The 16,059-nt window shown below is 43.6% G+C and overlaps 1 protein-coding gene across 2 annotated transcripts in view; it reads left to right on the forward strand.

The window, feature by feature from the left end:
* ADAMTS3 (ADAM metallopeptidase with thrombospondin type 1 motif 3) overlaps nucleotides 1-16,059 on the forward strand; it is a 280,816-nt gene that overhangs the window by 17,805 nt on the left and 246,952 nt on the right. Inside the window, exons 1-2 of one of the 2 annotated variants that reach the window (XM_044224025.1) lie at nucleotides 5,836-5,907; nucleotides 7,214-7,241. In XM_044224025.1, coding sequence (XP_044079960.1) covers nucleotides 5,839-5,907; nucleotides 7,214-7,241 — 97 coding nt within the window. In that variant the 5' untranslated portion in view covers nucleotides 5,836-5,838. Of the gene's footprint in view, nucleotides 1-5,835; nucleotides 5,908-7,213; nucleotides 7,242-16,059 lie in introns of those variants that run through there. The other variant, XM_044224024.1, reaches the window with a different exon arrangement.

Below are 16,059 nucleotides of genomic sequence, written 5' to 3' on the forward strand. Positions count from 1 at the left end.
GTGGAGAAGATAGCCAGTAGGCCCAGCTCTCATGTTCCTATAAGGGTCAGTTCCATGTACCACCTACTCTCATGTTTCTCTGTGTTGGTTCTAGATGCCAAGAATTCCAGGGCCTGGAATAAAGCTCATCACCAGGTAGGGAAAAGAGCACATGATTTTTCCTGAACAAGCTCAGGAAGTAGGGCAGAACTCTGTAACTTCCATGGGATAGAAATTTGTCTAGATACCTGTAACTGAAAGTGAATAAAGTAGAGGTCAGTGTCCTCAAGGAACTTGCAGTTTAGAAGAGGGGGTGGATATAAATCTGATTACTTATGGTGCAGTAAAGTTCTGTACTTATATTTTGAACCAGGTAGAATAGAGAATTTCTCACATTTATTGGACCATGGGAAAGACATAAAAATGACCATCTAATTAATATTGACAGGAGGTCACAGATATATTAAAAGTGGGGAGAATACTTAATTAAAATGAAAAACTTGTGCTCTGTGAAAGACAAGGTCAAGAGAATAAGAAAACAAGCTAGAAACTGGGAGAAAATATTTGCAAAAGGTTTTTTGCAAATAAAGATAAAGAATTATTCTCATAAAGAACTAAAACTCAACAATAAGGAAATAAACAACCCAATTAAAAAATGGGTCAAAGACTTTTAGCAGACACTTGAGCAAAGAAAATATACAGATGGCAAAGAAGCACATGAAAAGGCACTCTACCTCATGCGGTTTCAGGGAAATGCAAATTAAAACAATAATGAGATACGAATCTATACGTATTGGAATGGTCAAAATCTGGAAAACTGACACCACCAGATGCTGACCACCAGATGTGGAACAAGAGGAGTTCTCAAATATTCCTTGCTGGTGAGAATGCAAAATGGCACAGCCACTTTGGAAGACAGTTTGGCAGTTTCTTGTAAAATTAAACATAACTCAACCATGTGATCCAGCAATCATGATTTTTGGTATTTACCCAAAGAAGCTGAAAACTTATATGCACACAAAACCCCCGCACATGGATGTTTCTAGGAGTTTTATTCACAACTGCCAATCTTGAAAGCAACCAAGATGTCCTTCAGTAGCAGAGTGCCTAACGTGGGGTCTATCCAGGGAATGGAATATTATTGAACACTAAAAAGAAATGAGCAATCAAGCCATGAAAAGACATGGAGGAAACTTAAAGGCATATTAGTAAGTGAAGGAAGACGATCTGGAAAGGCCACACACTGGATGATCCCGTCTATATGACGTTCTGGAAAAGGTGGAACTATGGAGACAATAAAAGCCATGAGGGGTTGTCAGTGGTTGGGGAATGGGGAGGGATGAGAAGGTGGAACCTAGAGGACTTTTAGGGCAGTGAAAAAACTCCGTACGATAATGAAGGATGTAGAGTCATTATATATTTGTCCAAATCCACAGAATATACAAAAACAAGGATGAACCATATGCCAACTGTGGACTTTTGGTGGTTAAGATGTATCAGTACAGCTTCATGCATTCTAGCTAACATACCACTCTTTTGTTACAGTTTGGAGATGGGGATATTAGTGGAGGTTCTATTGTGTAGGGGCTGGGGGGTATATGAGAAATCTCCATCTCCCCCTCAGCTCTGCTGTGAATCTTACATTACTCTAAAAACAAATCTTATTAAAAAAAAAAAAAAAAGGCGTGGAAAAGGTAAATAGCAGAACAACAACAAATTATCAATGATTTTTTTTTTTGCTATAAGAAATGACAAAAATTTGTTTATATGTTTAGAACACAATACGCATGGGGGATGAAAATACTGTCAAATTATGACAAGATGCGGAACATTGACCAGTCAGCCTCAAATGGAAAACACACGCGCGCGCGCGCGCACACACACACACACACACACTCCTGCCCAGTTAATTGTGGCCAATGAGGATGCACAGATTTTTAAAATGTCCACACATCGACTGATTTCATGAAACTTAAGTCTTAAAGGGACTGGTTTCACAATTAGGGAGACTACATATGTGTGATGACTTTTGAAATTATTTCTCTATTTCAAACATATTTTGGAAGAAAACCTACTACAAACGTTGGTTTAGTATTTGAGCTAGTGCATGGACATGAGCGTGGGAAACAGTGCGAGCCAGAGGCAAAGAAACGTGGGGGGGGGAGGCAGGGATTTATCTCAAAGCAGGCATGTAGGGGGCAGTTTGTGAAAGGAACTTAATGACTGCTTTGCTTTTGATTCCCTGCGTTATGTCTGGTAAAATTAAAAGTTCATCACATTTTAGCTCTTTACATTTTCCTACTTTTCTTAGAACTCGCCATATTTCATTCCCATCGAGCCATCTGTACATTCGCCATACAGTTTCAAGTAAAAAAAAATATCTTCATTTAGGCCCTTGTTATGTTCTAGACCACGTGCTAAACAGTTGACATGCAAGGTTCTGTTAATTTTCATGAACATGTTGCAAAAGCAGTATTATTAAACAAATTTTAGATGGAGAAACTCAAGCTGAATCTGCACGTGAATCTTACCTATTGGACTCAGAGTTCATTTTACCTTAATAATTGGTCTTTGCGAAGGCATTTCCTTCAAGCAGTGTGTTCTTCAGAAGATAAGGCCCAAGAAAAAAGCATTCTATGGTCAAATCAGTATGAGGACCATAGTGCACTTTATCTCCTTCTGGAAGACTCCCAGGGCGCTTAGGATATCAAAGTCCCTGTGAAGTTCTGAAATAAAGAAATCCATTTCATGTTGTTTATCCGAGTACTTTACAAACTTTAGTTCGCTGTCAAAGAATGTGTGTGTGTGTGTGTGTGTGTGTGTAACATTTAACATTCCAGGACATACTTTGAGAAACTTTGTCTTAGAGTACACTGAGAGAGCCTTATTAATCTGAACTCAACTCATTTAGAATGCAGAAATATAAAGCTTTTCATAAGTGCTCAAATCTATGTTTGTCACAATGAGGGTCATGAAAGCAACGAAGTCAATTCTGACCAGTACTGGAGAGGGGGGACCCAGAAAACAATTAAGATAGAAAATATCAGAGTTGTTCCGTGTAGCACGTACTGAATCATGAAATTTTTACTGGGTCACAATGCAAAGTACATTTCTCTCTGTGGTCATGGCCCCAGATGTCTGAAGCCACTGTTCTCATGAAAGTCAGATGAATTGCTTATTGCACCGTTTGTGATGACAAATGCCGGAACTTTGTAAAATTTAACACAAAAAGGGCTAGTGTAATGCCATGGTTAAAGACAGTATTTGTTACTTCAAATCAGAATTTTTAGAGCTGAAATATCTCTGGGGGGAAAACCAAAATAGTTTGGTGGCTTGTCAAGGTCAAACAGACCAAGCTGGGCCCAGAATCCAGGTTTTCTGACTTGTACTTCCGTATTCTTTTACTTGTCAGTGTAAATTGATGTAGGTTTTACTTATAGAACATGATTCTTTCTTTCTTTCTTTTTCTTTTCTTTTCTTTTCTTTTTTTTTTTTTAAGATTTCATTTATTTGTCAGAAAGAGAGAGAGAGAGAAAGGCAGAGGAAGATGCAGGCTGCACTTAGCAAGGAGCAATGCAGGACTCATGGGAGGGCCCCGGGATCCTGACCTGAGCCACCCAAGCATCCCGAATCATTATTATTATTTTTAATGAATAAGAAAACTGGGTATAAAATTCAGCAGATCACTCCTGGATAGAAAGTCAACGACAGGTTACAAACATGTTGAAGGGAAAAAGTAACTTAGCAGATTTCAGGGTTGGGGTCTAATTACAATTCCACCCCAAAACTAACCTAATACCCTATTGGGGGTCCTTAGGTTATCTGGCCATTCCGCTATCTGGTTTCTCGATTGTACATGTAAGTGTCCCATACACATGATTTTGAGAAGACTTAGCAGATAACGCACCGGTGACCACAGAATCTTGCTAGGTGTAAGTTAAAGAGGCAAGCCTTAAATAATGAATCAAAGATTAAGAAACCTCCAGACTCCGCGCCATTAAAAAAAAAAAAAAATTGATTTACTGAAGAATCCCTTAGCAAAATACTATCTTCTACACCTTTTTTTTTTTTTTTTTGATTTTATTTATTTATTTGACAGAGAGAAATCACAAGTAGATGGAGAGGCAGGCAGAGAGAGAGAGAGGGAATCAGGCTCCCTGCTGAGCAGAGAGCCCGATGCGGGACTCGATCCCAGGACCCTGAGATCATGACCTGAGCCAAAGGCAGCGGCTTAACCCACTGAGCCACCCAGGTGCCCTCTTCTACACCTTTTATCTTAGGTGGAGCTTCTCAAGACCCCAGCTCAAGTTCTGAGGATTAGATCACAAGTTGTGCCTGATCGCCCCCCTTTCATGGTCTGCTCTGGGGAGGGAGGACCCGAAACTGGTCAGAGGAGGGGGGAAATACTTTCCTTTCCAGCCCTTGGCTCCCAGCCCCTGTCTCCCTCAGGAAGTGACCTGGGCTTGGATTCCTGCAAAGTGTCTTCGCATCTTCAGGGCTCTGGAAGCCCCGGTTGGTGTCCTCTCCCCCCAGGAAGCTTCAGCCCCAGGGGGCAGAAATCATTTGATAACTTAATCTTGGAGGGAGGAAGAGACGCTGAGGCCTGTGTGCCCCAGTGATAAACGGAAGCATCCGGGCGAGTCAGGAACAGACGTGGTTATCTTTCCAGAGTAGTACAAACCAGGGAAGCGTACCCAAGAACTGGAAGCGGGCAGGGACCACCCCCATAAAACGTGGTGGGCGAATGAGGGGGCCCCGCAGGTTCCTGGGGCTCCCTCCGGAGCCTCTGGAAGGGCGCTGGAGCTCGAAGGAGGTGAAAGTCCTAAAGCCCAGGAGCGGCCCGTGGACCCTCCCCCTTCCTATAATTAACTCAACGCGGGTCCCGCCAGGAGGGACCCGTGGCTTCCCCGGACCGCCCCCCTCCCCTAAGCCCGTCTGGCGGGGGCACGGGAGGACCTCGGGGCGGGGGCCCCCCAGCCGCACGAGTCCCCACCTAGGCGGTTTCAAACCCCGACCCCGCCTGGGGCCGGCCGCCCGCGGGATCGTCCCGCTCCTCCCCACTCCCCGCCGTCCTCCCGCGCCAGCCGCGCCCGCCCCGGCCATCCCGGCCATCCCGGCGGGCGCGGGGGGCGCGCGCTCCGGCCCCGCGTGACGTGGGCGTCGCGGCGGGAGGGGCCGCCCGGGGTGGGGGGGCTCCGGCCGCCTTATTAGCGCCCGGCGGGTCGCCGGCAGCCCGCAGAGCGCCGCGCCGAGAGCAACAGGAGCCGCGCCGACCCGCTCCTCCCGCCCCCTCCGCCAGCCTCCTCCTCCGCCCCTCCGGCTCCTCCCGCCCCCACCTCTGCGCGAGCGGCGGAGTCGCCCTCTCGCTGCCTCTTTCTCCCGCTCGCTCCTCTCGCTCGCCACTACTTCCCCCTGCTGTGCTCCCGGGCGCCCAAGCATTCTCCGCGCGAACCTCAGGAACCAGTGGTGCTCGAAAAGCCCAGGGAAAGCCGCCTCGGGCAGAGACAGTGGGAAGCCCCCGGCCCCTGCCCCCTCTCCCGGCGCAGCCCGTGCCCGGCTCGCAGCACCTTCTCGCTCCGGCACCCTCGGTTTGGGAGGACGGGGTGAGAAGGTGAAGTGGGAAGGACGCCGAGCCGAGGGGCCGGTCTCAGAGCTCACATTTCATTTTCATTGAAGCAAATCACAGAAGATCAGTTGTGTTTTTTTTTTTTTTTTAATTTAAATTCTGCATTTTTTTTCTCTTTCTTTCTTTCTTTCTTTCTTCTTCTTCTTCTTCTTTTTTTTTAAAGAAACTTATTTTGGGGGGTTTGCTCTGGGCATTGGCTTCGCCCAGTAGTCGAAAAGTGAACTCGACTCGTGATGGTTCTCCTGTCACTCTGGTTGGTAGCAGCCGCTCTGGTAGAGGTTAGGACTTCAGCTGATGGACAAGTAAGTGGAAAATAATAACAATCAAAAACTCAAACCCAACCTTTTCCCGAAAAAGTTCCTCCCCTCTTTCCCCTCCTCTCTTCCCTCCTCCCCCCTCCCAGCCGTCCCTGTTATCTGGCGCCTTCAGGAGCGGTGTCCGAACGCCGGGCGCCGCCTGCGGGGTGTTCCGGGGCGGGGGGGTGGGATTGCAGGGGTGGGTCGCGACTCCCACGCGGGGAGCCCCGGCTCGTCCCACCTAGCGCCCCCCCCTCCCCCCCGCCGCCGCCGTTGCGGCATTCGCAACGATTCGTGGCGACAAAGTGCAGCCAGGTCTTGTCCTCGCCGGGCCATCTGGGTCTCCCCGTTCCGGAGGGCGGTCTGGGCGCTTGAATGAAGCTCGGGACGCGGCGCCCGGGATCCCCGCGCTGCGGCCGCCCGCGTCGGGCTCGCGGGGCTCCCTCTCCTCCGCACTGACTCACCGCGTTTTCGGGCAGCGGGAGGCGGGGGTTGCAGGAAGTCCCCGGGCCGGGCAGGGAGCGATCCGGCAGACACGTGTCCTGGGAGGACCGCGGCCGGGCTGGGGTTTGACAGTTGGGGCGGGGGGCTGGGGACGCTTCCTGCCCTGCGTTTTCCTGGGCAGCGGCCGGCGGCGCCGCCGCGGTCCTCCCCTCCCCCTCCCCCTCGGCGCGGCTCCTCCTCCTCCCGAGCGGAGTGGAGCGCGGCCCCTCGGCTCCGCGGCCCAGCCCCCACGCTCGGGGGCTCAAGGTGAAGCCGATGCTCTCGGGAGAGCCCTGGTGACGGCTCGCGGGCCGGCCCCGCCGTCTGTTGTAAATCACATCAGCTCAGGGCCCGCGGGACTCGGGGCACAGAATTTCCCTGGGAGTTGTTGTAGCTTCTCCGGTCTGCCCGGTTCTGGCCGTAGGTTAAAAAGTAGAAGATTGCCTGGTGGATTCTTGACCTCAAATCTGATCTGTCAGGCCCCCTTTTAGGTTTCTTTTCACGCCTATGAATACAGAGGCTTTCTTGGCTAATCCGCACCCAGTATCTGAGTTTTAAGAAAAGAATATTGAATGTCAGTATTTATTTTTGCTGGCTTTATACTTATTAAAATTAAAACGGGGAAACAACTCCCTGTTCCAAACTTACTAATTGGCTCATTCTCTTGCCGCAAGAACCTAGAAACCCAGGCGCAGCCTTTAGGCACCAGTCCCCATCTCCGGCATCTCCTGATTAGCTCCTGAAAAGCGTTAATGGTAGAAATAAAACGTACAAGGTGATAAGATGAAACCCAGTAACTGTTTCTTTTTACTTTCCCCCTCCTTTACAGGCTGGTAATGAAGAAATGGTGCAAATAGGTAAGCCTTGTTCTCAGATATCTTTCTTATCTTGGTAGAAAGTAGAGAATGAAATAAGCTCATTAAAATATTGTTTCTGAAATTTCTCCCATTGGTGGTTTAAAAAAAAAAATGTAGTTTAGGAACATCGCTGTTCTTCTCTTCGTCTTTATGGAGGAAGGTCCCAGTTTTCTCAGACAGAGTTAAAGGGATATAAAAATTCTGCCATTGGACTTGTGATGCGTCAGTTTTTTACTGTCCCTGGACAAGCCACTCCAAGGTACTTGGAGGATGATGTAGAGTTCGGAAGAAGACATGGAGATAAGTCCAATCAAATCAACTCGTGTTGCATAAGGACAAGTGCATCTGATTAGAATGGAAGGCAAAGTGTAAAAATGCTACAAAGAAGGGAAAAATGAAAGAGGATGAAAATTTTTCTCTTAAAAGTTTTCCAGCTTTGTATAAGCTTTTTGATGACTTCTCTTATTCCGTATGCTTTACAATAACTATCTGCTAATGTGCAAGATATTATTAGGCATTTTGCAAATAATGTCTAAAACTGTAGGATGTGGGAATTATTCCCATTTTATGGGTGAGAAGACTGAGGCTCAGAGAGGCTAAGTGACTTGGAATAGGTCACTCCAAAGTCCACATGATTTTTTTTTTTTTTTTTTTGAAGCTATTTATTTGTTCTGAATTCAGAGACTGAAAGTCATCTGGCCAGAAACCAAGCTCCATTCAAAGTCTTTTTATACACAGTTAACTTGGATTACTTTAAAGATAAATTTTCGTTTTGGCAGAGTATTAGTCTAAATGCTGTATTTGTCAGATGATATTGTAAGGTCCCCTTTGAAATGAAAAGTTTTGATTACCACAAGCATAGTAACCTGTCCTTGCTTGTGTGCGGTGCATGGGGCACCGTGTTAATAGCTTTGTGTGCATTGTGTCATCTACCTCTCACAAGCACACATGAGGTAGAGACCCCATTGTGCCTGTTTCAGATTTGGAGAAAATGAGGCTTGGGAGGTTCTACAGCTCCCAGCTAGAGTGCATAGTGGAGAGCTGGGAAGATTCCATACTTGTAAACTAATGGAGGGACCCCAAGATCCAGGCCCAGAGCTGTCCATATGTAGCTGCCTCTTGTCATCTGTCAGCGTGCTCCCTTCCTGTGCAGGGTTTGGCATTGTTGGAACTCTTCTCCAAGCTTAGACCTCCATAGTAAGGTAGGACAGAGGGGAGGACGGTGACCAAGAAGTGCATAAAAGATGCAGTGTCTGTGAAGAGACATTTGTTATTTGTAGCTGATAACATTCAGTCATGAATATATATCTTTTAAAAGAAGGATTTTTAAAAAATCGTCGAACAAGTAGAAAAGAAAACTATCTTCTTTTTTTATTGGTTAAACATTTGATTACTTAAACATCCCACCTTTTCAATTTGTAAATTAAAAAACTGTGTTAAGACGGCCCACCCTAGGGGCACCTGGGTGGCTTTGTTGGTTAAGCGTCCAACTCTTGATCTCAGCTCAGCTCTTGATCTCTGGGTTGTGAGTTCGAGGCCTGCAAAAAAAAAAAAGAATAAAGATTACCTATTCTTTCAAAGATTATCCATTCTATAAAAAAGATTACCCATTCTATCAAAGGAATAAAATATATGCTTTGATTAAATTTTCCCTGAGTTAGACTTCGGTCCAGTCCTTTTGTTAATATAAATACTTCAGTCACATTTTTTTTTTTTTAAAGATTTTATTTATTTACTTGTCAGAGAGATGGCCAGTAGGCAGAGGCAGGCACAGAGAGAGAGAGAGAGAGAGAGAGAGAGAGAGAAGCAGCCCCCTGCTGAGCAGAGAGCCCGACGTGGGACTCGATCCCAGGACCCTGGGATCATGACTTGAGCTGAAGGCAGAGGCTTAACCCACTGAGCCACCCAGGCATCCCCAGTTGCATGTTTCTAAGAGAAGGAGGTGGTACAGGTGTGCTTAAATTTGATAGAGGAAGATGACCAGCAGTGTGGAAGAGGGGAAAGCAGGGGACTCTTAGATTGTGTTGCTGGAGATTTTCTTCCTCCCAAGTTCCTCTGCTATATAGGGTTTCTCTCTTTTATTACTGTCATTTTTATTTACCATTTTCAAGTTGAGTGAAGAGAAGAAATAATGATTAAAAATGGGTTTGACCCATGAGACTTGTGATAGTGAATATGTAGCTATCATTCGGCTTTGGGAATATAATCATTTATGTAGCTCTTAAAAGGGATTTAAAAATACATTTTAAGAAATCTGTGTATAGGAATGAGATTTCTTTCCCTTGTCCCTACATGCAAAGATGTTGTTAACCTGAAAGTTTGGTAAAATGCCCTCTTCTACATATAATTAAGTAGTTTTTTCCCAAGAATTAATTGAAAAGTGGTTTTATATAACTGCTTGGAGGTGCAATTTGATTAATGGTACGATTAGGAAAGATGAATAAGGCTTGTAGAATTAATTATTTTTATTGGTCTCCAAATTGGCTAGAGAGGAGTGCATGGTTCTGAATGACTTCTATAAAATCTCGTGTCTTGGGAAGAGAGAACTGTAGATCAGTGACAAACTGCAAATTATTAAGAAGCTGAGTAAAAAAAATTAGTTTGCACTGAGGTATACTATGCATGCCGGGTGGTGCGTGTAAGTACACACCTGGCTGACCCTTCAGGAAGGGAACTCGCCTGTATGACTAGCGTCTTGATCAAGAAGTACAACTTTTTACACCTTCTTAGCGCTGTCCCCACATGATGGGTAACCACTCTCCTGACCTCTGACAGGACAGGTTACTTTTGCCAGTTTTGAAGTGTTTTTGATAAGTAAAATAAAATAAAATAGTTTTTAGTGTTTTTAATAAATAAATCAATCAAATAAAAATAAATAAATAAAAATAAGATAAAATAATAAAATTAAATAAATAAAATAAAATAAAAATAAAAAAGCAATATGTGCTTCAGAAAGCAATAAAAAAATATGTCTAATATGCTTCAGGTCCTAGAGTAGGAAGGCTTTTATTTAGGTAGCAAGAAGGTGGTTGTGATGAGGGCAGGTGAGAATGTATAAAGAAATATCACCTATGTAGTGTGTGGACGGGCCTTTTCTTCTTTCCTTCTCTCTATACCGAGTGGAAAAATGCCTTCTTGGTATGTGGGAAAGTATGATTCACCCCAGAGAAGATGGGCAAATAGGCTTTGAACTCTGACCTACTTCTCTGCTGCTTGGTCAGCCAAAGAGGAGCTCCTTACCTCCTACCTGTCTGCACCCGCACATACCTGCACTCACACATGTATACAGACGTGCACGTATGTACATAGAGCTACGTGTGTGAGTGTGTATGCATTGTGCATATATGTATAAGTGTGGTTCCGGACACACTCACTTAACATCTGTGGCGTATCAGGGAGCGTTTCATTCTGACTCAGAGTATGGCCTTGGGAAGTTGCCTAGGGTAATTGTGGGCAGCTGCCTGGCTGGTCCGATTGGGTAAGGACACATGTGGCTCAGGAAATAATCATGGTTCTGTAGAAACTGGAGATGTGTAGAATCTGCAGAAGGATCCTCTGAGCCCTTTGTTTGCTAAGCTGCCACTCAGATACTGCCTGAGCATCATTAGAAGAAGAATCACTGTGAGGCTTTGGTGTTGGGCTGAGTTCCCTCACTCACCTCTCGGAATCAGGCATGTCTATCTTTCTCTGCCCTATTTCTGTTTCCAAGTCTCAAATTCCATTACTTTTTATTCTTAACAAAATAAGGCCACTAATCTTGTTCTCTCAAATATCCAGTTTACTGAGAAATATTGTTTCATCCTTTGCAGGTCTTTATTTGCTTTTCAAGGTTTAGTGTGAGTCACTTCACTGAGTCCTTGGCTTATAGTAGGCGTATCTACTGGTGTAGACCTCATGAGAGCCGACACTTTGTCGTGATGATTGCTGTATCCCCAGTATATAAAACTGGGCTTGGTATCTTGTGCGGCCCCAAATATTTGTTATTCGATGCATAGATCAAATAAGCAGGGTATTAGATTGGGATTACCTGTGTTCTGTCTTTTCTTAAATGCTCTTGGTCTGTGCCCCTCCCCAGGTTTCATTAGTCCCTAAGAAAATAAGGATGGTGATAATGCCTCTACAATTAATGATTCAGTGTTATCAAGGCTCCTCGTGACTTCTCTTTTCATTCCACAAAGCTCAGGGAGCTAGGTTTATTGGTTTCTTACACTGTTCTGTTTCTGTTCAACAAGATTTGGTAAATTGAACAGAATTATGTGCAGGTTCGGAACGCCCACTAATTTCGCACTAATGTCTGCTTGAGATCATTTGCTCTGTTTCAGGCATCAGCGGAATTAAGATGACCTAAGATTAAAATCTCACCACCCAATTTGCCAGGAGCAATACAGAAATGTGTGATTTAAAGGAGTTTAAAGGCTTAAAATTTAGAATTTTAACTACCTATATAACCATTGTTCTTTCTTGTACCTAAAGATCATGCATTTGACGTCATTGATTTAGCTTCCCTCCCTCCATTGGGCCTCATGATGGCTAACATCAAATGCTTAAGCTTTGTAGATGAAGATATTATTTAGTGTAACATGTTAATCTGTTACTAGCAACTTACTGTTGCTGTCTAGCTGAAATATTTCTTCCTCATACATTCATTGTTTTTTCTTGCCATTGTACCAGATCATCGTAATGTTGCTCAGAAATGTTAAGAAATCCCCGTGGTCACTTCTGCTTCCAGGATGATTATCTCTAAGCATTCTTTGCTTGTGGGTAGCCAAGCCAGATTATCTGGAAAGCCATCAGGGATAATTCCAAATTGCTTGGTAAAATCATGAATGGTTTCAATAGGAAGGATTTGGTTATGCTACCTGGACTGGATATGTTGACAGTGATGACTTAGATGGACTCTCATGCCGGAATTTTGGGAACCTTCTCTTTGTGTTGCTCCAATAGAGATCAACTTTTACTCCTAAACTGTGATGTGTGTATTATTAGGAATTGTTGGATTAATTCTTTTTAATTAGTTTTTCTTCTGAATATAGACGTTTTACATGTGCCCATTATAATTGTCTTCTTTAGTTTTTCTGTATTCCCCAGATTTCTGACAATCTTCTTAAGTACCGAACTGTTACAACTTAGCATATTCTTACTCAGTCATCTTTCAGTACACAGATTGTGTGGATAATTTTTGTATACCTGTTTTTGTTTTGTTTCCTATTTTAGTATAGTTTTCCATAATATTACACAGTCCTTATAGACATAATTTTAATCTCATTATCCTGATAAACCTTAAAGTTTGTGCTTATTTCCCTAATGACACCTATTTTCTCAAGACAACGAACGTTGCCCCCCAGTGTTGTATATAGATAGCTGCCTGCTTTTCACGTGACTACTTTAAGAGAAGGTCCTAGAAGCTGATTGCTGAGACAGATGGCTTTTAAAGAAGTTTGTATGATCTGAACTTTTACTAGTGGTATAGGGAAATGTTGATTTTTAAAAATTTCAGTCTTAACTTAGTTTTTTAGCTCTGCTCTCCCTAAATCTGAGTATAATTTTTAAATCTTTGATTTTGCAGTCTTTGAAATATGTAATGAATTAATCCTTTTTCTAGTTATCAATCATTATTCTAGTTATCAAATACCCAAAAGTGTAATCAATTACAAAAATTCTTGTAAATTTTAGTAGTGCTATGAGAAGATTGATCCATCTCATAAAATTTGAGAGTTGTATTATTCTTTCAAATGGATAGTAAAGCGTGGGAAGAGTTTCCTAGTTTAGGAATCTCTGTTCCCACAAGTAACTTATTCATCCTGATTTTCCAAATATGTTTACATGATTTTGCTGACTAACTGTAAATCCTTAGGAGAGATTTTGTGGTCATGTCAGTCTCTTGTTTGTGAAAATGATAGCATGATGAATCTTCATGGAATTTAGAATAAATTGTGACCAGCATGAAACAGTCTACCTTGTTTTTGAAGAGACTGAAAAAACAAAACAAAACAAAAAAACATTTAGGAAACTCATGGGAAGTAAGATAGGATTAAACATATGAATCTTCGAATACTGGGATCTTAGATGTTAAATCACATTTCCTACAATCTTTCTTCGTATTTAGTATTTGTATTTTTTTATGTGTATATGCACATAAATTTAAAAAAAATGATTGAAATCATTCTTCAAATGAGCTTGAGTTCTTTTATATGTAAAAATCTCTCTTTTACATTTCTTAATCTAAAACATAACCAGCTTATCCAATAGATGACCTATTAATACTCATTGCCATTCTTCCATTACATGGTCAGGGGCACAGAATCTTGTTCATTGTGTAGTTTACTACTTTCCAGCTGACTTTAACCTCTCAAAGCATCTCTTTCTTCTGTGTGAACATAGGCATACTACTACTGCTTAGTTCATAGAACTGGAAAGGATCCACAGAGTGCTGGCACATGGGAGGCAAGCTAGGATAATGGATAGTAGCTATTATTAGTAGTATATCTTAGTCTTGTGCTTTTTAAAAAGCACTTTCACTCAGTGAGAGCCACCCCATTCTAATCCGTACATTTTTGGTAGGTCTGCCTACCACCATGGATTTCCAGGAACCTTAATTTACTGGGTGTCAAGGACTTGTAAACTCTCCAGCCACTCAGCTCGCCATGTGACCGCTCTTCGAGAGTCTATTTTCATGTATTATCTGAATGTTGATATCTCAATATAGTATTGCTTAACTCATTGGAATATGGTAGCACAGGGGGCAGTTGGGTAAGGAATGAACTGTGCAGAACAATTACTGCATACAGATCCATGCCAACTTGATTTCTTGTGTGCTGGACAGAACTCTTTTCTTCTTTTCATCTTGTTTACGGAAAGTCTTTCCAGTTCCATTGAGAGAAAGTTCCTGTATTGATCATGACTCTTTTGGATGCAAAGAACAGGAACCCATTCGATACTTGTTAAGGACGACAAAGTTGATCAGGCAATCGGAGTCAGGTATAGCTGAACCAGGGGCTCAGACAACGTCCGAAATCCTTCCCTCTCCTCCCCCAACTCTTCTTTCCTTCTCATTTTCCTGCGTTGGTTCTATTTCTTTATCAGGATATGATTGGTGGCCCCTCAGGCTGTGGCTGGTATTGTCACCAGCATTTCTAGGCTTTCGTTCTGCCTTTCACCCCACTAGATAGAGCACTTTTTTTTTTTTTTTTTTAATTTATTTGACAGAGAGAGATCACAAGTAGGCAGAGAGGCAGGCAGAGAAAGAGGGGGAAGCAGGCTCCCCTTTGAGCAGAGAGCCCAATGCAGGGCTCAATCCCAGGACCCTGAGATCATGACCTGAGCAGAAGGCAGAGGCTTAACCCACTGAGCCACCCAGGTGCCCCAAGCACTTGTTTTTTGATAGCCGCCCCCCGCCCCCGACCCCCTGCCCCCTGCCTTGGGGAACGAGGTTGATTGGCTACTTGGCTTGAGTCATAAGCTTATCCAGGAACCATTCGCTGTGGTCAGGGGATGCTGTGCTCTGAGTGGCCTGGATTGAGATATTTCACTCTTGATTTACGGGGACTGAGAAGAATGCAGGGTGGTCAGCCCGAGGGCACACTGGGGCGCAGTGAAGGAAAAAGGAGGGCGGATGCCAGGGAGCACAGATGTATTAATGCCGTGGCCTGAGGGCGCCCCAGCACACTGCTTGGGAACTGGCAGCGGGGTAGGTAGAATAATGCCCCCCCGCAAAGGGGTCTGCATCGGAATCCCTGGAACTCACGAGTATGTTCTGTTATATGAACAAGAGCATGTAAGTTCACACATGGAATTAAGGTTGCTAATCGACTGGTCTTTAAATGGGGAGATGACCCTGGATTTTCTGAGGTCTGTCCTCGTAAATAAAAGAGGGAGACAAAAAGACAAAACTAGAGAGATGGCAGCATCAGGAAAGACTTTGTCTGATGTTTCTCGTTTTGAAGACGAAGGCAGGGACCCAGGAGTTAGGGAACGTGTGTGGCCTCTGGAAGTTCGAGAAGTCCAGGAAACAGATTATTCCCAGAGCTTCTTGAACACATGCAGCCCCGCTGGACACCTTGATTTTAGCCCCTGTGACCTAGTTCAGACCTCAGACCCCAGAACTGTAGGATAATTAATGATTATTGTTTTAAGTCACCGTGTTGGTGGCGATTTGTTATGGCAGCAATAGGAAGCTGAAACAGTGGCCTGGTGGACTGTCCCAATTTCCCATACCTTTGTTATATTGTGAGCAAGACTATTTTAGATTTGGAAAGTATAATCACCACAAGTAAGTTTCTGTGGAAATATTTAAAAATGCTGCTTGCATTTCTTATCTGTCATATTTTCCTCAGCCTTTGGCCCCGGGGACAAATGATTGTTTTCCTGGCTTTAAATTCTGGGCTCAATATTAGTCTTTAAAAGTATTATCCATCAAAATATTGTGAGGTGTATGAGAAATATGAATTTATAGACTGTCTAATATAGCTTCTGAGTCTATAAAACTTCCAGGGATGATAAATATAACCATTAGATGAGCTTCTTTAAAAACTGAGATTGAATATTAACATTTTGACAATGGAGCCTCACATTAAAAAAAATATATCTTCTCTACTTCTTATTCTGTTATTGATTAGTTGATCATTTTTTTTTTAAAGATTTTATTTATTTATTTGTCAGAGACAGAGGGAGAGAGAGCAAGTGAGCACAGGCAGACAGAGAAGTAGGCAGAGGCAGAGGGAGAAGCAGGCTCCCTGCCGAGCAAGGAGCCCGATGTGGGACTCGATCCCAGAACCCTGGGATCATGACCTGAGCCGAAGGCAGTGGCTTAACCCACTGA

Source organism: Neovison vison, chromosome 11 (assembly GCF_020171115.1).
Source record: "Neovison vison isolate M4711 chromosome 11, ASM_NN_V1, whole genome shotgun sequence".
Classification (NCBI taxonomy): Eukaryota; Metazoa; Chordata; class Mammalia; order Carnivora; family Mustelidae; genus Neogale; species Neogale vison.